The sequence below is a fragment of the Narcine bancroftii genome, chromosome 8 (assembly GCF_036971445.1).
Source record: "Narcine bancroftii isolate sNarBan1 chromosome 8, sNarBan1.hap1, whole genome shotgun sequence".
In the NCBI taxonomy this organism is placed as follows: Eukaryota; Metazoa; Chordata; class Chondrichthyes; order Torpediniformes; family Narcinidae; genus Narcine; species Narcine bancroftii.
In genome coordinates, this window is record NC_091476.1 from 25,838,257 (window position 1) to 25,860,840 (window position 22,584).

At 40.2% G+C, this 22,584-nt stretch overlaps 2 protein-coding genes and 1 long non-coding RNA gene across 8 annotated transcripts in view; 1 reads left to right on the top strand and 2 right to left on the bottom strand.

Moving 5' to 3' along the window:
* Positions 1–3,806, bottom strand: part of siah2l (seven in absentia homolog 2 (Drosophila)-like) — a 58,016-nt gene extending 54,210 nt beyond the window's left edge. For both annotated transcript variants that reach the window (XM_069893298.1, XM_069893297.1), the window contains exon 1: positions 3,225–3,806. In XM_069893298.1, the coding sequence (XP_069749399.1) occupies positions 3,225–3,593 (369 nt within the window). In that variant the 5' untranslated portion in view covers positions 3,594–3,806. The remainder of the gene's footprint in view (positions 1–3,224) is intronic.
* The window catches only part of LOC138740521 (uncharacterized), an 84,798-nt gene continuing 65,739 nt past the window's right edge, over positions 3,526–22,584 (top strand). Inside the window, exon 1 of the long non-coding RNA XR_011342975.1 lies at positions 3,526–4,038. This is a non-coding gene — a long non-coding RNA (uncharacterized lncRNA). The remainder of the gene's footprint in view (positions 4,039–22,584) is intronic.
* LOC138740515 (uncharacterized) overlaps positions 15,755–22,584 on the bottom strand; it is a 74,407-nt gene continuing 67,577 nt past the window's right edge. For 3 of the 5 annotated variants that reach the window (XM_069893269.1, XM_069893271.1, XM_069893270.1), the window contains 2 exons: positions 22,273–22,342; positions 16,939–17,257 (listed from right to left, as the gene is read on the bottom strand). In XM_069893269.1, the coding sequence (XP_069749370.1) occupies positions 17,025–17,257; positions 22,273–22,342 (303 nt within the window). In that variant the 3' untranslated portion in view covers positions 16,939–17,024. Of the gene's footprint in view, positions 16,038–16,938; positions 17,258–21,370; positions 21,494–22,272; positions 22,343–22,584 lie in introns of those variants that run through there. The other 2 variants (XM_069893273.1, XM_069893272.1) reach the window with 2 other exon arrangements.

A 22,584-nucleotide genomic window follows, 5' to 3' on the forward strand; every position in this document is an offset into this window, starting at 1 on the left:
GATACAAACCAGAAGACATGGGTTAAGAGTGAAAGGGGAAAGTTTAGTGGGAGCATGAGGGAATTTCTTCACAGAGAGTGGGAGTATGCAATGAGCTGTCAGCTTAAGAGAATATGGGCTCAATTCTAACATTCAAGAAAAATTTGGTCAGCTTCATGGAAGGGAGAGATATGGATGGCTATGGACTGGGTGCAGGTCAGTGGGACTAGGGAAAAGAATGCTTTGGCAGACTAGAAGGGCTAAAAGGGCTAGTTTGTGTTCTGTAATATTCTGTGGTTCTATGGATGAATGAACAATATGTTCTGCTCTGCTCTTCAACTGATTCTTCAGCATTCAGTTTATATATCAAGTAGTGCTAACATTCCTGCCTCCCATCCTTTCAAAAAGCTATTCTTTGCAAGACCACAAAATATTAATTTTATTGAAAAATATCACTACAACAACCCTTTAAGCCCATTCTTCCCAAATATTTATTAAAAATTTTCTTTTGTAAACTCCGCCGCCCTCCCCCCAGAACGAGATGGTCAGTGAACTTTATGGTTCATGACATGGTCAAAATAAGAGGTTGTGGGGCCAAAGATTGCAAGCAACAAAGTGGAGGGGGGATGAGGCAAGGATTAAATAAAGGGATGGTGCTCAGATGCATTGCAACCACGTCCAAGAATATAACAAAATGAGTAAACACACAAAATATGATTACTACAGTATGAAAACTATCCAAAAATATATGTACCCATCAGAAAATCAGATACATAGCATACATAGAAGTCAAGATCCCTATTCAGAAAATAGACATACACTTGATGATGAGCTATACATTCCCAGAGTTTCAAGTTCAAGTACCTTTATTTGTTGCCTTAAAACCATTTTGAAAAGCAGCACAGTAAAGAGATAACGATGTTCTCCAAGACCACAGTGTTACATAAAAAACAAACTACAGAAACAGCTTGAGTACAGTAACATCAGGTCCAAAGTGGCCTCTGTGAGCAACTGTGGCAGTGCCATCTTGGATTTTGGCCACCACTTCATCCCCGCAGGACACCAAAACATCACAAAACTATTCTCTTTCACTAAAACGACAATTTACATAAAACTACTAAAATATCTAGATGTTACAATACATTAATTATCAAAAACTAGACAATGGGCACAATAGACCTGGTCCTCAGAGGCTACTGCTACGCTGCCATCTTAGGCTTGGGAATCTACTGGACTACCAGCTTGAGAGGAAATCGTTGCACAGTTCACAATCCAAAGCTTTGGCACCACCTGCCACAGGGCCCCATGATCCAGGATGATGCATCCTCCAGGATCCCTGAACCAGGCACATGACTCCACCACCCCGGACACCACAGAACACCTCCTCTGACTATGCCACACCATCTCCTTGACCACTGACTGGCAACACACAATGCTGAAGACCGGAGGCCACATCTCCACAGCAGAGGCTTGGTCCCCTCAGCCGACAAGGCCACAATGGAAGCTCTGTTCCCTCTGCAGTCGAATCTGCCCATCTTCTTCTCAAAGGTCTGCTCTAGCTTGGCGATTCCCTTATTGCAGCACTCATCTCATGGTGTTCCAATGTTCATCTTGAAAGAAGCCTTCAATGCTGTTTGAAACTATTTGTGAAGGTCAAAATCTTTACCCATTATTTCAACTCTTTTGGAGACAATTCTTGACAGGCATATTTCACAAAATGTGGTTATACCACAGAATTAATAGTCTGCAAGTCACACAACTATAATAAACATTGGCAGGTTGGATATATTTAACACAATTTCCCAACTAAAATCAAGGATCGGGAAAGACACTTTTCACTGACTGGGTTTCCTGGAAACAGGGATGATGTTCCTAAAATTTTTTTAAAATCAGCCATTTGGGACAAAATTGAGAGCTTCGCCAGCATTATTTTTACTTGTATTCATATCTTGCCAGATAAATACATTGACCATAATTTTCCACGTAGACTCCTTCCACATTTTAAACAATGACTAACTGCCCATTGAACCATTCTTCTACTTATCCATTATACGCTTTTAAAAAACAATAAAAAGAGATGCAAATGACAACGTCAGACAGGAGAGCATCACTGCCAAAGTTTAACATCACCACCTCTTAACAAAAAAAATCCTGTGGTGCAAGCATGTTTGCACTGCCCAAGTGTAATATCAGCACCCCAAAAAGCTCCTGATGCAGCAAGTTTGCACTGCCCAAGTTTAACATCACCACCTCTTGAAGGTCCTGATGCAGCATGTTTGCACTGCCCAAGTGTAATATCAGCACCCCAAAAAAGCTCCTGATGCAGCAAGTTTGCACTGCCCAAGTTTAACATCACCACCTCTTAAAAAAAAATCCTGTGCTGCAAGCATGTTTGCACTGCCCAAGTGTAATATCAGCACCCCAAAAAGCTCCTGATGCAGCAAGTTTGCACTGCCCAAGTTTAATATCAGCACCCCAAAAAGGTCCTGATGCAGCACTTTTGCACTGCCCAAGTTAAACATCATCACCTCTAAAAGGTCCTGATGCAGCAAGTTTGCACTGCCCAAGTTTAACATCACCACCTCTTAAAAAAAATCCTGTGCTGCAAGCATGTTTGCACTGCCCAAGTTTAATATCAGCACCCCAAAAAGGTCCTGATGCAGCACTTTTGCACTGCCCAAGTTAAACATCATCACCTCTAAAAGGTCCTGATGCAGCAAGTTTGCACTGCCCAAGTTTAACATCACCACCTCTTAAAAAAAATCCTGTGCTGCAAGCATGTTTGCACTGCCCAAGTGTAATATCAGCACCCCAAAAAGCTCCTGATGCAGCAAGTTTGCACTGCCCAAGTTTAACATCACCACCTCTTAAAAAAAAATCCTGTGCTGCAAGCATGTTTGCACTGCCCAAGTGTAATATCAGCACCCCAAAAAGCTCCTGATGCAGCAAGTTTGCACTGCCCAAGTTTAATATCAGCACCCCAAAAAGGTCCTGATGCAGCACTTTTGCACTGCCCAAGTTAAACATCATCACCTCTAAAAGGTCCTGATGCAGCAAGTTTGCACTGCCCAAGTTTAACATCACCACCTCTTAAAAAAAATCCTGTGCTGCAAGCATGTTTGCACTGCCCAAGTGTAATATCAGCACCCCAAAAAGGTCCTGACGCAGCACTTTTGCACTGCCCAAGTTTAACATCACCACCGCCAAAACTTTCTGGTCTATTCAGCGCACCTGCACGGACTTACCTTGCATGGGAAAGGGATGGTCGAAGCCACCTTCTCCATGGCCAGGTTTCTGATGCTGGGACTAAGTGGGCCCCTGCAGGTCGGACAGCAAGAAAGTTTTTGCCGGCACTGGTTACACACCAAGTGGCCGGCCTGGCATTGCAGGATAGGCGGCAGGACATAATCGAAGCAGACAGGACACTCGAAGAGGGATGTAAGCTCGGGCTGAGGGGGAGAGGAACCCCCAGCAGCAGTCGCTGCCGCTGCTGTTATTGCCGAGTTGCCCCCGCCGCCGCCTCCGCCGCCGCCGCCAGCCCCCGCCGCCGCCGCCACGGCCGCCGCCGTGTGCTTGCCCGTTTTCCCGCCGCCGGCTGACGAAGGTCGGCTCATGGCGAACGGCGCGCCAGCTCACCACGCATTCAGGGTCTCCTCGTTGCTTTCTGCTTCAGACTGCCGGCGATTCTCGTCACGACACGGTCCACCCTCAACTACATCACCCCGCGGCCTCGTCTTCTCCTTCTGATGAACGCCATTTATTATTATTTCTGAAGCTTACGTTCCCCCCTCACGGCCGTGCGTGAACATGGCGGCGACGTTCAGTCCAACAACAACCCAGCATGGAGGCGGGGTTTATTTCCTTGGTTACAGCTTCCAATCAGAGGCCGCCTCGCGAGCCAACAGTCTGGCTCAGACGGTCGCCGTGGCACGTGATCCGGGATGGGCTGCAAAGATGTTCGGGAGAAAGAGTTTCGAGCCCTGAGACCATGTCGTCATTCCTTGCAGGGCGGACTACAACTCCCAGAATGCACGGACGCTGCACCGATGGGCGCCTGAGGTTTGGACCTTCGTTCTCATGTCGGTTGGCTGAAGCATGTTTTTGTGTCACTTGATGCTCTACTGTCTGATGTTGTCATTTGGTGGGATTGTATCTCTTTTTACTGCTTTTAAAAGCGCTTAATGGATAAGTTGAAGAATGGTTCAATTGTTTAAAATGTGGAAGGAGTCTACGTGGACAATTATGGTCAACATATTTATCTGGCAAGATATGAATATAAGTAAAAACAATGCTGGAGAAGCTCTCAATTTTGTCCCAAATGGCTGATTTTTTAAAAAAATTTTAGGAACATCACCCCTGTTTCCAGGAAACCCAGTCAGTGAAAATGCCAATTTCACATCTATCCCATTAAGCTGGTTTCTTGTTCTCTCACTGTGTAAACTTAAAGGGAGAATAGACCCACTCTAAATCTTTCGTGCTGCATGCCTGCCATCTCTTGAATCAATCACCACACTTCTCTATCACGGCTACATCCTCCCTGACGTAGGGAGAGTCCTAAATCCAATGTATCTAGGCTCAACATAATTGGAGTAATCTTTTTGCAATTATAGGCAAACAAATGTTTATTTCCTGAATGCTCTTTAAATTTGCATGTAATCTTATGCAGATTATTCTAATATTACTTTGTTCAATCAGACTGTCATATGAATTCTATTAGCTTTAAAGCAATATGGATTTTTCACTGTAACATAACTTTTAAAAGTTCCATTAACATTGAGATTCTCAGTTCTAAGTTTTCCAGTAGAGTTGAGTTTTCCCATGTAGAACTGTGTTGTCCGAATTTTAGTGTGTGGACTTGTTTTGATCTAATACAACTTCTCATAGCTATAACGCTTGGTGCTGCAACCAAAGCACTCAGAGTTGTTGAGGGCTTCTCATAATACAGGCATCACTCATGAAGTTAGCGTGGACTGAATCTACCTTGGGTGCAAAAGTCAGCCATGGAAATTATGAACAGGCTGGTTCAAGAAATTATGCACACAGACCTATTCTTTGTGTAGGCAGCCACCAGGCTCTCCAGGCTATCCTGACAGGAGGCTGGCAGGGCAGTTCTTGTAAGGAATAATACACACAAATATAGTCCATGTTTGCAGCTTAACAAAGCCTGTAATGTCAGCAAATCCCCAAACTGCACTGCCTGCTCCTGGGGACTGAGGGAAAATTGGTTTGTCTTCTCTCCTGAACTTTGAGCTTGGTGATCACCCTCATGTAGTATGTGAATTACAAACTGAGAAGCAACAAAGGTAAGTGACAGTGAAATACAATCATTTGAAGAACATGAAGGTGAGACTGACCATTCCCTTGTTTTTGGAGGCAAAGCACCCCACGCATATCTGTGACGTATTTGAGGTTGCTCATCGATCACAATAATCTGCATGCTTAGTCTCCTGCTCTATTCCATCTCACCTCACAATATTCTTGCCAGGTTCTGTTCCAATGCAATCTATAAATTCACTGACGACACCACTAGCGTTGGCCAGATATCGGGTGGAGATCAAGAATCTGATGTGGTGCCAGAACAATCTTGCTCTCAGAGCAAGTGAAACAAGATCTGCAGACATTGTGATAGCAGTAAAAACACAAAAATGCAGGAGGAATGCAGCAGATCTCGCAGCATCCAGAGGAGGTAAAGATGTAACCAATGTTTCAGGCCTGAGCCCTTCTTCAAGGTATCTTGTTTTCTGAGACAGCAAGATGAAAGACCTTATTGTGGACTTTAGGAAAAGGAGGACCACACACCTTTCTTCATTGGCTGAAAAGGGTGCACCAACACCTTCATTTGAAAGAATTCAGGACATCATCAAATATCCTATTAAATTTACTCATATATATGACAACAAACTCTCATTGACACATTGATAAAATGTGAAATGACAAAACTGCTACAGCTGTGGTAATGGCAGCTGATTCAGACCTGGGATGAGTGGGGAGAGGAGACAATCTTCCACAGCTTCTCAGCGAGAGTCCATTGCCCAGTTACAGCCCTGTACAGGTTAAAACTGCCTGTGGAATGGGACAAGTGGTGTTTCTTTTAATATTGAAGGACCCATGAAGGTCCATGTCCAAGGTAGCAGCTCAGACCATGAGTGTTGGGAGCAGCAGACCAGCACAGGGCACCAGAGAAAGAGAACATTACACCGGCAAGAAGGGAAGATTGGGAGTAGACAGAGTCAGAAATCTCAGCAGCAAAGTAGCAAGGGGGTCAGTGGCTTAAGGATTCACCAGGCTGCTGGCTCATGAGTGCTAGATGTTTGGATCAGTGTCCTGAAGGGCTTTGGGTTGTAGAAGGTGGCTCATGAGAGCTAGATATTTGAATCAGTGCCCTGAAGGGCTTTGGGTTGTAGAAGGTGACTTGGATACCTGGACCTTGGATTCACTGCTGGAACAGACAAGAGGCTGTGTAGCTCAGGAAGTAACAGGAGTGCAGGAAGCAGTGGCATTGGAAGAAGTGGAGGCATCCATGGACACATGTCTCTAAGGGGACTCTTGCTTCTCTTTTCTTGGTACTGGCATCTCTTTGTGCCTTTGTGGACAAATAAAAGTAATCACATTTTGTACGTAGCAATAAAGGAACCTTGAACCTTGATATTGACGTAAAAATATGGTTAGAGTTGGCCCCTTGAGCACCAGTTTCTTAGAAAAGGGTAGGATAATTATTTCCTATCTAGAAACAAGTAAGCATTTGAAATTGCCGATCCAGACCATAAATAGCAACAACTCAAAAATAGCCCTGAGTTAAAGTCACGTGTTACTTGAAGAAAGAACAGCAGAATACACATCAGCTATTATTTATATTTCAGAGATAGTTAAGATTCCAGTGAATAAATAAAAATTATATCGAATCATTCTGGGTGTTCAGGGAGTTGTTGATGGGAATGTGAAGAGAATACAATGGCCTAGGTTAGGATTAATCGATGATTAATGATCGGCATGTACTCAATGGGCCAACGGTCCAGCTTCTGCACTGTATCAATGATTCAATGTAATTTTTGTTTATTCACTGGAATGATATACAAATGATAGCTGATGTGTATTCTGCTGTTCTTCCTTCATGTAACACCTGACTTCCACTCAGCTATTTTTGAGCTGTTGCTATTTATGGTCTGGATCAGCAATTTCTAATGCTTGTTTGTTTCATGATAGGAAATCACATGACACTGAATGAACATTGCATATTTAACATTACATCATTTATACTTAAAGTCAATACCAGTACGTATACTGTTGGTTTCTCACCTTCGTGAAGAAATTTTAAACATGCACTTTTGTATGTGATATTAAGAATATATATCTTCTTCTATGCGAGCAGAAATTCTAACATTAAGAAAGAGTATTTAATTAAGCTTTCAGCAACAAATTAAAACTGCTATAACATAAATACGGAATGTACCTCAGCTGTACAAAATTTATCATATGAGAAAGTAAGTCAAATTTTCTATAAATTTTACCGTAAGAATTCTTTTGAATGTGGAATTTTCAGACATGAAAGAAAACATGAAGTATTATTGTAAAGAATCAAAATAATCATTTTTTTTAAACTTTATCCATTCATTCAAAAAACAAATAATATGACATATACAACAATTAACCATAAACATGAACGTAATTTTTTATATATATAAAAAAAGAGAAACGAAAAGAACCTCCCCCTTTCAGCCAACTCTCCTAAGGAGAGCCATAAAGAGAGAAAAAAAATTAAAGAAAAATTAAATATACATATTAAGATCTAATCTATGTAAATTGAAATGTAAATATTCTGAATATAACGACCACTTATTAATAAAAAAATTATAATTATCTTGCAAAACATACATATTTTTCCATTATTAAACAATATTTCATCTCATTATGAAATCTATTAATATCAATCATATTTGTATCTTTCCACGTACTAGCAATACATTTTTTCGCTATGGATAAAGCTAAATATACAAAAGCAAGCTGAAACTTATCTAATCCCAAGCTTTTCAAAGGTTGCAAACTGCCCAATAAAAATACTGTTGGATCTAAAACTATTTTAATCTTATACAGATATTCTAAAAACGATTTAATTTTCTTCCAAAATGATTGTATATGTATACATGACCAAACGGCATGAAAAAAAGTTCACCACATCTAAAGCACAAGTCTGATTCATGAAAACCATACTTTTTTAATTTTTCAGATGTTAAGTATAATTGATGTAAAAAATTATAGTTAATCATTGCATAACAGGCATTTATCAATCTAGTTACACTATCATAACAAATATCTAACCAATCATCTTTGGAAAAAATAAAACCAGTATCCGCTTCCCATTTACTTTTAGATTTATCCCAACCCTTTTTTATCCATACCATCCTGTAATATTTGATACATAGATGAAATATAACCCTTCTCTGGTACCTTCATAAAGTTAGTCATTTCAAAAATAATCATGAAAGCAGAAAAAGAATTACTCTAGATAAAGCATGTTCATCACAATTATACATCACTGGCAGAAGTGGGTCCTCAGTAAATGTTATAATGCAATAGAGAACCGAAAGGTCAATCTGCATGTCAATGCATGCAATTGTGAATGATATCATGTTGATAAATCCTGATCTTGTATCTAATTTATTTCATATGTGTAAAACTTTTGTGTCGCATTATTTAGAACATAGAACAATAAAACACAGTACAGGCCCTTCGGCTCTCAATGTTGTTCCAACTCATATATCCCTTCCTTTAAATAATACTAAACATCCATATGTCTCTCTAAGAGACTCTTAAATCCCCCTAATGTGTCAGCCTCCACCACTATCCCCGGCAATGCATTCCAGGCACCCACAACTCTCAGTGTAAAAAAACACCTTACTCCTGATGTCTCCTCTAAACTTTCCTCCCTTCACTTTGTGCATATGTCCTCTGGTGTTTGCTGATCCTGCCCTCGGAAACAGGTGCTGGTTCTCTGCCCTATTTATACCTCTCATAATCTTGTAGACCTCAATCAAGTCTCCTCTCATCCTACAGTCCAAGGAGAAGAGCCCCACCTCTTCTAACCTTGCCTCAGAAGACATGTTTCCCAATCCAGGCATCATCCTGATAAATCTTCTCTACACCTTTCCATAGCTTCCACATCCTTCCTATAATGAGGTGACCAGAATTGAACACAATACTCTAAATCTTACCAAAGATTTGTAGAGTTGTAACATTACCTCTCTACTGCTGAATTCAATCCCCCATTAATGAATCCCAGCATTTCATAGGTCTTCTTAACTATCCTATCAACCTGTGCAGCAACCTTGAGGGATATGTGAATTTGAACCCCAAGGTCCCTTTGTTCATCCACTCTCTTAAGCAACCGACCATTAACCCTGTTCTCAGCCTTCTGGATGCATCAAAATGCATCACCTCACACTTATCTGGATTGAAATCCATCTACCACTTTTCTGCCCAACTTTATCTTGTCTATATCCTCCTATAACCTTCAACAACCTTCAGCTCCTTCCACAACTCCTCCAACCTTCGTGTCATCCACAAACTTACTGACCCATCTATCCACCTGTTCATCCAGGCCATTTATAAAAATTACAAAGAGCAGGGGTCCCAGAACACTCCACTAGTCACCAACCTCCAGGCAGAATACTTTCATTCCACCAAGCCATTTTTTTTATCCATGCAGCTAATTTTCCATTTATCACCTGTTTCATGACTTTTTGGATGAGTCTCTCATAGGGAACCTTGTCAAATACCTTGCTACAATCCATGTAGACCACATCTATTACCCTGCCCTCGTGAATTTATTTTGTTATCTCCTCAAAAAAACTCAATTAGACTCGTGAGGCATGACCTTCCCTTCACAAAGCTGTGCTGACTATCTCCAAATGCTCATAGATCCTATCCTTGACTCCTCTCCATACATTTACACACCACTGACATATGACTCACCAGTCTATAATTCCCAGGAGTCTCCTTATTAGCTTTTTTAAATGAGGGGACTACATTTGCCATTCTCCAATCCTCCTGACCTCCCCTGTGGCCAAAGAGGATGCAAAGATCATAGCTACTTCCCCAGATACCTCTTTTCTCACTTCCCATAGCAGCCTGAGGTATATCACATCCAGCCCCAGGAACTATCAATCTTGAATTTTTTAATGAGTTCCAACTCTTCTACTTCCTTAATCTCCACATTGTATAGCACACAAGCCTGTTCAATTTCAACCTTACTGTGATCGAGGTCCTTTTCTCTTATGAATACTGATGCAAAGTATTCATTTAGGAACTCCCCAACCTCCTCTGCCTCCAGGCACATGTTACCTACATTCATTCTTGTCATCCTTCTGTTCTTCACATACACGTAGAATGCGTTGGGGTTCTCCCTAATTCTACATGACAAGGCTTTCTCATGCTCCCTTTGAGCTCCCTTAAGTCTTTTCTTAAGCTCCTTCCTGGCTACCATATACTTTTCATGAGCCTTTCCTGCTTCCTGTATCTAATGTCTGCTTTTTTCTTCCTCTTGACTTGTTGCCTGATCTGTTTTATCAGCCATGGTTCATTCCCTTTTCCTGCCATCTTTTCCTTGTCCCAGAGGGACAAACCTATCTTGAACCCTGCTCAAGTGGCCCCTAAACTTCCTCCTTGTTACCTCTGTGCTCTCATCCGTAAACATGTTTCTAATTTATTCTTGCTCGTTTTTGTCTCATCCTTTCATAATTAGCCCTGACCCAGTTAAGGACTTTCTCAGTTTGACTGTTTATATCCTTCTCCATAACTATGTTGAAGCTGAGGGAGTTGTGGTCACTCTCACCAAAATGTTTCCCCACCGAGAGGTCTGCCACCTGAACATGTTTATTTCCCTAGAACAAGATCCAATATGGCCTCTCCTCTAATCAACCGGTCCACATACAGTGTCAGGAATCCTTCTTGTACTCTTGCAGTCTGTAGGTGCCAGTCAATATTAGAGAAGTTGAAATCACCCATAACTATAACCCTGTATTTCCCACATCATTCCAAACTCTGCTTGCTTATCTGCTCCTTGATATCCTGAGGGCTATTTGGGGGCCTATGGACTACTCCCAGCACAGTGATAGCTCCCTTCCTATTCTGACTTCCACGCACACTGACTCAGTGGACATTCAGCCCGCAGCATCCTCCCTTTCTATAGCCATGATACTATCCCTGACCAGTAACACTATTCTGACACCCCCCCCCCCCCCACCCCTTCCTACCTCCCATCCTATTCTTTTTAAAACACCTAAACCCAGGAACCTGCATGAGCCAATCTTGCCCTTTTAACAGCCAAAATATTGTAGGTCCATGCACTGATCCATGCTCTAAGTTCACCCCTTTATTCCTAATACTCCTAGCATTGAAAGTGATACATTTCAAACCTTCTAACTGATTACCTTTGTTTTGTCTTCTGCCTCTCCTTCCTCACCAACTCAGAGCATATAGGATCATGCTTTTGTCCTTCTACCCTAATCTCTGCCCTCACATTCTGATTCCCACCCTGCTGCCAAACTAGTTTCAACCCTCCCTAACAGTAAGTGTAGCATTATCTAAAGTGGCGACACTGGATGAGTTCCATAAACATCTGCACACTTTCACACATTTTAGCAGACTGATCAGTATTAGATTACTAGAAGGGAATGAAAAGTGTCTTGTGTGCATTGTCCAACTTGAATATCGTCTGATGCAATTGATTCAAAGTGGTGCAAAGCACATTTTCATTTTTTTTATACAGAAGTGACTTGTAAAATTCAATTTAATGGTGCATTAATTGTGGACCGAATGCTGATTATCTACTGCAGAATAGTTGTGCATTTTCAGTTACTTGTGTTAACTGCTGATTGTAACTTCTTTCCAGTAAAGACATGTATGGAAGAAGATTGATTGTAATTACTATTGTTTTTTTGGGGAAAAAAAACCCAAAACATGCTTGAAATATTATAATGAGGTTCAGGACCTTGCTTTTGAGACTGGCTCAAATTTTGCAGCATTTTAAATCTTCTACAACATGAACATAATCAATGCTGCTTGCTATTTTCATAACTTTCAATCATTGTAAAACATGGCACACCTTTTCACAGCTATTTAAAACTGAAATGTGTCATGAAATTTCATGCGGCTAAGATTTCATTTGACAATAGGCAGAAATAAGAAATCAGAAATGCTGGAGGAACTCAGCAGGTGTCGCAGCATCCATAGGAGGTAAAGATATTTTGGGTGTGAGCCCTTCCTTAGGGTCTTTTTTTCACTCATACCTTAAGGACTCAGGCCCGAAACATCGGTAATATTATCATTTCCCGCGATGGATGCTGCGAGACCAGCTGTTTTGCCAGCATTTGTGTTTTGACTACAATCACAGCATCTGCAGACTTTCATGTTTCACTCCAAAATATAGGGCTGTAGATGTACAATTTTCTTTTGTTTTATGATGTCCAGTTTTATTATAGAATTGCAGATAATACCATCTCCATGTGAAAATATATTTTCTATCAATTATTCAGGACCAACCATAAAAACACATTTACAAATATAGGAAATAAACATAATCATAAATGTGATTTGTTAATATAAAATGAGTTTCCATGACTATTCTGGATTACCTGGCATAATGGACACAGGAAAAGTAATTTATAATCGAAACAAATGTGAAGGCACCCATTTGGCGTGAGGCGCCAGGAATACTTGATAAGCAGTTCTTAGTGAACAATGAGATCTTTATTCCACTATGAAACTAAAAGTGGATTCATTTACTTTTAAAGCTCATTTGCAAGGAAATGCTTTGTACTAAAGTTAAGTAATCGCACAGTCTTTTGCTGATCAATTCCCTGTAAAGTGAAAAGCTATTAGCTAATGAATAACGATTTTCTATGGATATAGTGTCTCAATTTGATTTTGATGGAAATATTTGACATGTGCTCCTAAAATAAATTGTAAACCACACCATGAGGTGAAGCAACTGAATTCATAGTGGACCAGGGCATCTGAAGAATCTTCTTGAAAATAGCTAGGTGGTTAAAATGGGAATAATTTTGAAACTGTCAGAGAACTAATTCCAACCAAATGGCCACATAGCTTTATCAATCCAGGACAAAGGACAGGAACCATTTGATTCACCAGGAGGCAGCTTGGTTTACAATCTAAATCATTGATTCATTCAGAGATATAGCACAGAAGTCTTTCAATGAATCTGGCAGCTTCATTTAACCTCATTTTTAGATGTAAATGTTGCTGATATGAATATCAGTAATTGAAGCAGGGGACTTCACAGCCCCCTTAGATAGAGAGTTCCAAAGATTCATTGTCTCCTGGGTGAAGTTATTTCATATCTCAGTCTTGATTGACTGATGGCTTATTTTGAGACTCTGAATCCACTTCTCTGCTCTATCCCCATGTTCTTTGATTCCCTTGATACCCAAAAGTCTAGAGCTCTGTCACTAATATACTCCAACACCCTGACTGTGAACTCTTGCTGAGGCCCCGGCCACCCACCATCCAAGCTCCCAATGCCTTACCACCTGCCCATCTGAGCTCCTGATGCCCCAGCTGCCCGCTCATCTGAACGCAGACTCTCACCAAGGCCTTGGCCAAGCACCCATCCGAACTCCCAGCCCCAGCCGGCTCATCTGAGTTTCTGCTGCCTCAAAAGCAGTCGCCGAGGCTCCAGCCACCCGCCTACACGAACTCCTGGCCCCAGCTGGCCACCTGCCCATCCGAGCTCACGACAGCCCAAATATGGTCTGACCACCCAGTCCCACCGGCCCATTAGATATCCCGACACCCCGGCCCCCCCACCCATCTGTGCTCCTGATGCTTCGGCTACCCTCTCACTGTACTCTGTAATGAAGTTTGAGAAGCTGAAGCATTGTGCAATCCTTACTAATCAACACCTGACAGCCTTGAGGAATGTTTTGATCCCTTCATACTTCTTGTTGGCTGGTGGTTGGTGAAGGTAATCATGACATGCCCGGCAGTTTCCTGGCCCAGCACGCTGACCACATAGTAGTACTTTGTGGCGTCAGCAGTTATCTGGTGTACGTGGAATTGGGCTTTGGCTTGTTCAAACATACCTACTTGGGGTTGTGATGTCCAGAAGGTGGGCAGCTTGAGTGAAATTGCATTCTGTAGACCTGAATAGTCTCCTTCCAACATTTTGAAATCTAAAAGAGGCCATTTTGGATAGTCAGGGTCACCACTGTAGTCGTTTGTGGGCTGTACAAACACTAAGTTTAATTGTTTAACAATTTGGTTCAAGCATTAAGTTTAATAATTCAACAGTTCAGTTCCAATATCATTATCCATGGTTGAAAACACGAGTTGACCTGCCGACTCAGAGAGAGGGAAAGCAACTGCCCAGCCTCGCACTACCAGTCCGCTTCTCCCAACCCATCACGTGCCTAGGCACCTGCTCTCTTGAGAGCCCGAACCTCCAAATGACGGTTCGAGAACTCAATGGCACGATCCGCCACGATGTCATCTTTTTTCATGTCTTGCGACTCTCAAACACCAAAAAACTTGGTTATTAAAATATTCTTTCCATCAGAAATGCATAAGATTTGATTCAAGCAAATTATCTTATTCCATTGTTGCCATACTGGAATACAGTATTTTTCTGGCAGAAAGAGAAACAGTAAAAAAAAGTATTCATGATTAGAAGTGATCATTTATTGATATTCTATTAATTACATAGCAAAGATAGAGGAGGGTGTTTGGATCTTGATTCCTCCCAGCACAAATGTAAAATATTTAGTACTCTACTTTGTGGCAAAAGCCAGAAATTGATTAAAAAATGTTGAGGGGTACCCTTCTATCAACAGGACCTCCAACAGCTCGTGCAGCTTTAGAGATTTTTGTAGCTTGCTCTTTGATTCATGTTATGGCCACAGCTCAGAGGAATACAGTAAACCTGTATGATATGGAAGACTTGTATTGCTGGAAAAACATCAATATTATGATTTTACACAACCCTTTTCAAAATTTGTCATTTCTTTTGCATGTTATGTTTATTTAGTTACTTTTTTTCTCATCTGAATTTATTTGAGAACATTTTTAATCTGTTTCTGTGTTTTTGAGAATGATTTGTGAATTCTCTTACTTGAACTGCTGTGATGCAGGAGTACACTCACTGAAAATTTCAGGGGAAGTACATCAGAACAAGTTTTCTATGATTAAAGTTCAAAATTATTGTCAAGAGTACATACAAGATTTTGCATACAGCCATGAGATTCTTTTTTCTGCAGGCAAGGCAGGATTTCTACTTAACTGTAGCTGAAAACTGTACTCAAGAAGCAAGATATGTAAATAAAGAGAAGAAATATAACACAAACTGCGCAATGCAGAAAAAAAATATTCAGTAATAAATATTGTGCAGAGTAAGAGCCCTTAAATGAATCTCTGACTGACTCTGTAGCAACAACTGTACCTGAACCTGGTGGTATGAGCTCTATGCCACCTGTACCTCTTTCCTGATGGCAGCAACAGAACTGACCATGTCCTGGGTGGTGTGGACCCTTGATGATTGCTAATGCTCTCTGCATTTCTGTAGATGTTCTCATTGGAAGGGAGAGTTTTGCCTTTGTACTGGGCTGTGCCCGCTACCATTTGTAGGGCTTTCTGCTCAGATAAATTGTCCCCAAGACCATGATGACTCCATAACTCAGGCATGGGTCAGTCCAAATGACCATCACCTTGGTCACGATTCAATGCAGCAATTCTCCTGTTTCCTTTACCCAGATACAAGTGAACTTTCCTTTGGACTCGGTGGTTCAATAATTCCCCTGACAGGAAGAATTAGCTGACATCCATTTCACATAGATAAACTGCACCTCCGTATTCATCAGATGGCTGGTGGTCAATAATGAAAATTCTGTTTCTTTAAGTGTCCCACTCACTTGACTCTCTCACCACCAATTTTCCTGAATAAACACCATTGTCCTTTCTCTTCCTCCAGAGTATCAACTTTGGGTATCATCTGTACTTGATGGTGCCATCCAGTTTCTCCACAACTGTGAATGGTTGCAGTCTGTACTAACCTTTAAAGTGACAGTCACATGAAATGAAACAAAAGCTCATAATAACAATTTCAGTTGAATATTAAAGCATACTTTTTCCAGTGCCTCTGGTACTGATATTAACTCAAATGACTATCTTTGATTGGCTTCTTGACTGAACAACTTGATTTTAAAACATGCAATAAATATCCTTCAAAGACCAAAGTAATAGGAATCCCACCAATTATCTGTTATTTTGAACAGTTCTTACAGTTGACTGATGGTATGTACAGTACCAGATGCCTGAAATGTCAAATATCTCACTAAAATAGTAGCAAGATCACAAGACTTGACAACTGAACTCAACAATATCCTTTCTTATTGTCCTCTTCTGGATATCCAGAACAGCAGGACAATTGAGAAATTTCCATTTTATTCCTAATCCTGATGACAACTCTCATGTAAATCATTGAAGAGCCACAAGGCCAAAGAAATGACTTAATTCTCGGGTGTGGTAAACAGATACAGTCCATGCTGTTTGGAATTTCAGTATCACTCAGTACATCTGTAATGATAACTATGGAATTTCTGTGATATAAATTGTACTGACAATAACCACACCAGCAGTGCGAGTATAAGACAGCCTTAATAAACTAACACTAAGAGGTCTCTGCAAGACGAACCTGGAAGGCTAGACTGTAGCTCTGGACTGCTTTATAGACAAGACCACTGGGCTGACCCCTGGTGGCCGAGTGGTGTAATTACATATCACCACGTAAATAAACTAACATAATTGCAGATTATAATTGCATAATGCTAAGAGATGCCATCATGACTCCACACATTTTATGGAAATAAAGCAACTTTACTATCAAATCTTGTAAGTTTTTTAATTAACTGCTTTGGGGAAACAATTCAATGTTGTAAATGAAAATGATATTTGTATCTATTGCAGTAATGACAATGAAAACAAGGTATATTTAATATTTCTGAAATTGTATGCAAGATGATAAACGTCAGGCAGTCGTACTATGGCGTGGAATTCAAAGAAGCCCAGAAATATCTATTTAGCCATGTCATGAAACATTTCCTGGATTTATTCCTTGTTTGGGGACTCTCAGTGCTGGCTGACACTCTCCCAGGTACTTTCAGTTGGTAGGGCCTGGCAGCTGATTTGGTCAGTGCCCAATTCTCCTGATCCCCATTCAGCACTTGGAACCTCCTTCCTAGCACATGGTCTTTATTTTCTTTTCTTTTCCAATCTTTTTATTATTATTATAATTTATAAACACATACAGTTCAAAGAGATATGAAAAATACATGGTAAATAACGAATTAATACAGAGATATTAAACAATAATATTGCAGAATAAAAATATATCATAAAAAAATTTAGATCAGTTTAGAGTATGAACTATCTCTAAAAAAATGATATAATTAATAAAAATATATAAAAAAAGAGAGAAAAAAAAACCCCAAAAAGGAAGAAAAAACAAATCTGAATTAAAAACTTTAAAAAAAAACCTACCGATATAGCTAAACCACGCCGATCACTCCGATCTCATCTAACAGCCCAATTATCATACATAATCATAAAAAGAAAACAGAGCCAGATCAACTCATCACAAATGAAAATATTGAATAAATGGTCGCCAGGTCAACTCGAACTTAGAAGGGGATTCATAGACAGAGTTTCTAATTTTCTCTAAATTTAAACATAGTATAGTTTGGGTAAACCATTGGAAAACAGTGGGAGGATTAACCTCTTTCCAATTCAATAGTATAGATCTTCTAGCCATTAGTGTAAGAAAAGCAATCATACGATCCACAGGAAGAGATAAATAAGTCAAATCTATCATAGGTAATCCAAAAATTGCAGTAATGGGATGTGGTTGTAAATCAATATTCAAAACGGTAGATATAATGGAAAAAATTTCCTTCCAATAATTCTGTAAAGAGGGACAGGACCAAAACATATGTGTAAGGAAAGCTATTTCCAATTGACATTTATCACATATAGGATCGATATGAAAATAAAAGCGATGGAGTTTATCTTTAGACATATGAGCTCTATGAACAACTTTAAACTGTATCAGTGAATGTTTTGCACATAGAGAAGAGGAGTTTACCAGTCGCAGAATTTTATTCCAATTTTCATTGGAAATATGAAGGTTGAGTTCTCTTTCCCAATCATTTTTAAACTTTCCAAAAGTCCCAGAATTTATTTTTGTAATTATATTATATAATTTAGATATCACACCTTTTGGAGGGAATTTTGAATATAGTATATCCTCAAACAGTCGTAGTCTCCCGATTGGGAAAAGAGGATAAAGTCGAAACTAAGAAACTCCTAATCTGCAAATATCGAAAGAAATGAGATCTAGGTAAATCATATTTCATGGATAATTGTTCAAATGACATGAAAGAGTTATCCAAGAATAAATCCGAAAAGCATGTTATCCCTTTAACTTTCCAGAGTAAATAAGCTTGATCAATTAGAGAGGGATGAAAAAAGAAATTTAGTACAATAGGGGTTTCCAAGATAAAATGACTTAGGCCAAAAAATCTCCGGAATTGAAACCATATACGTAGTGTATGTTTAGCCATTGGATTATCAATTAGTTTATATAGTTTAGTAAGAGTAAAGGGGAGACATGTCTTTATTACAAAGATTTCCAATGGTGAATTGTGGAGCTCTCTTTCACTCTCTATCTCCTAAAGCTTTCCTTTCTCCCTGTCAGTTAGAGTATTCGTTGCTTCGACAAGGCTTTCATCAACCTAGGATTTCTCTATGACAACTCTGACAGCTAATCCTGGTTATGGCTTTCTTCCTCTAACATCTTGTTTGTAAAACATATTTCTTCCTCTTGAAAATACCAACTATAAGTTGAGAAATCATCTACTGATTATAACTGAGGCGATGTCATTGATCATGAGGAATGTGGTTCTGAGTCTCATTGCTTTTCTGTTACTGGCGCACAGCATATTGGCTGAGGTTGCTAATTGAGTAAGATTGCTTGGAAACTGTGCTGACCCTCTTTGAGCGTATAAATTTTCTTAAATGTTTCTAATATCTTGTTGGCCAACTTCATGACTTTTGTACATGGGATATAATGGATATCAGTGTTAACTTGCTGTTTTGAGCTCAAAGAAATTGATACTTCTTGCTTTGTTACTGTCACCCAGATTTTTTTTCCCCCCAATGGAAATGTGTTGCCTCTGACTGCACACCAGATGTCTTCATTTCTCTAACATTTTATTGTTTATAAAAGTCGTATTTCTTCTCACTGAAAATGGTAAATCCATGTGACAAAATCTATAATCTAAACCAGTGGTTTTCAAACTGTCCCACTAACTCACATTCCACCGTAAGCAATCCCTATGTCATAAATGCTCTGTGATTAGTAAGGGATTGCTTAAGATGGCATGTGAGTGAAAAGAAAAAGTTTGAAAACCATTGTTTTAATCATACACCATTGACTCATTATATGCAGGGTTTCATAACTCCAAAGGAAAAGAGCCAGTGACAATTTTTCTCAAGCAAAATAGTTCAGCAACAATTGGATCTAGAGCAGTGGTTCTCACCACATATCACTTTACATAATCCCTTACTAATTATAGAGCATTCTTGCATAGGGATTGCCTACAGTGGATATTGGTTTAGGGGTCTGTTTGAAAAACACTGATCTCAACTGATAGTGATTGATACTGTCATTGTGGAGATATAATTTCGAGATATTGTCACTGCTGCCCCCTCGTGGTTTAGAATGTTAATAACACAAACCTAACAGCCAATGGAAAAAAAGGATGAAATGCTGGAATAGCCTGTTGTGTACAACCTTATTGTAGTAAATCAGAAACTAAAGATGATCATAATGAGCTTACATTATCACAATCAAAGCTTCACAGAGAATTTCCATCATGCATTTTTCCCAAATAATTATTAAACCAATGAATGTAGAAAAAATGAAATACAGGGTGCCTAACCTTTTATCCGGAATACCAAACACCGGAAACCTCCAAAAACTTTTTTCAGTGGACGACATTACTCATAAGTAATGTTAATTTCCTATAACAAATTCTCAATTTTCAATGGGAGACCCCCTCCCCACACCCCAGTCTCTGTCATCCCAGTCCCTGCCATCCCCAACCCTGTGGGCACCCTCTCTTTCCTTCGGTGGAAAGGTGACTCTCTGCCCCCAGCACCCAGTGGGAGAGAAGTAGATGGTGGCTGGCTCAATGCAGGAGCAATGGCCATCTTCATTACCTATAATCCCTCATGCAGCTGGAACCACTCTGCCGTCGCCATGATCCGGTGTGGTGCTCCGTAATCTCTGGGCTCAGCAGCACTGCACCCCTGGTGCTGTGTCAGAAGTTAGATGGAGTGGGGGCAACGGATGGTGCTGCGCTGCTGGAGTGTGCCTGAGGGCTGGCCCAATGAGCTACTGGAGTGCCTGAAAACTGCCGAAGGCCCACTCCTCCTGCATCTTGTGTCCAGTTTTCTGCCCCATTTGGCTGCCAGCTCCGAGCAGCCGACACTGGATGCATTTTTGACTGAGCTCCTGGGCCACCCCATTGCCTCCGACCTCCATTTGACCAACGTGCTGGTTGAGAGCCTCCTGAATGGCACACATCGGACCATCGCATAGCCCGGTCAGCACCAGCATCCCCCCCCCCCCCCCACCAACCCGCACTCGGCCCAGCCAGCAGGCCCCCCCCACCCCCGTGCTCAGCCTGGCCTTGGGCGCAAAATAGCCAGTCACTGGCCCGAGGTGGGGGGGGGGGGGGGCAACGACACCAACCGACGGACGGAAAGCTGGGGGGTGGAAGGACCACAGACTGAAGGCCGTAGGGGAGGTGATGGACAGTGGGGACTAGGTGCAAGGCATTTGCTCAAAGGGACTGAAATCAAAATTAATTCGAAATCTGGAAGATTCCGAACAACGGCAGGTGTCTGGTCCTGATAATTCCAGATAAAAGGTTAGGCGCTGTAAAACAAAAAACACTGACAGGTCAAGAAGAAATAGATTTAACATTTCCAGTTAGTTACTCTGAGCTTAGTCATGGGCCTGAAACATTAACTTTGTTTCTCTCCGACCTGCTGAATATTTCCATTATATTATTTCCTTAGTTTAATAACTTTTGAATGCTGCCTAACTTGCATCCAGTATTTCTGCTTTGCAAACTGAAGATCATTTGCCCACCATTATATGGTGCTCAGTATCCTGGAGAAAATAGACAGCATTTGTAATCCAAAAATCTAAATATTCCACAATGCTTGCAAAAATAATGTTGAGAATCTTTGGCTTGGCTTCGCGGACGAAGATTTATGGAGGGGGTAATAATAATAATACTGAGTAAAATAGCAAACACAGTTATTTCAGTGGTTAGCTTTATTTGATCAGTTTTAATCCTCTCAATATTAAATCTTTCAAAAGTTTTTTGCTGCTAATGAGGTTAGACAGAGTTTTACTTCACATCTCATTCAGGAATTATACCTACAATAAAGAGATAGGTGTACAATGGTAGTTTGTGTATTCTGGACATTCATATGGGTCTTACAGCTGGTAAACTTCTTAAGTTCCACAAAATTCGGTGTCATGAGAATTATCTAAATACTTAGACTCCCATTTATCAAGCCTAAAAAATACTGATCTGAGACAGCTGAAAAGTATATATTTAAAAAGGCATTTTCTTTTATACCACTATGAATAGAATTAATTCACTCCCATTATTATTGTCAATGCAAATAAATACAGAACTATCATTTACTAGAGAGTTCAAAATAAATTTTACCCAGATGCTCCTAACCATTGGAAATGCTCCAGCCAAGAACTAGTGGAGACATCATAAACCAATGTGTTGTATGAAACAATACTGATAATGTAAGGACTGAACTCCCATCTGTCAGAAGAATACAAAAAAAATAAGAGCAGAGAAGTGCCAGGTGGCCCAAGCCAGCTCCAGTTTTTTATCAAGTGGGTGACTTCTGACCTAATTTCACATTCCTCCCCAGTTATCATTCCTTAATCTTCCTGGGTATCTGAAAATGCTTGTGAGTTACATCTGTTATGATATATTTGGAAAGGACAAGCCCAGGCTTTCCCCTCCTATAGCAGCAAAAGAAGGTATTACAAATTAAAGTCAAACCGAAGTCAATTATTTTTGAAAGGATAGTTACATCACTGAGAAATACTGAAAATGCCATAAATTGTTTCATTTCTTAGCACATGATGCAGCATTGTAAAACAAGCAGTATTATTTTTAGATATCTCACCTTTGTGGAAATTCTGTTCTTTTGTCAATGACTTTGCTCTAGCTTCAATTTCTTTCAGTTCTGCCACGGCCTGCGAAACATAACAGTTATTGATTACCGTTCCAGTGCTTGCGACTTTTTTGAATAATGAACCTTTAGGTTTCTCGATTACTCTCAATACAATAAAAAAATGTGTGCCAATGCTTGAAGAGACCATTATGAAATGTATAATTACCTTAAAGCTTCATGTGATATTTATTTCTAAAGTCATGAACATTATTCCTATGTTTATTTTACATTAGAAACATCAAAGCCACTTTTCAGCTGGCTCCA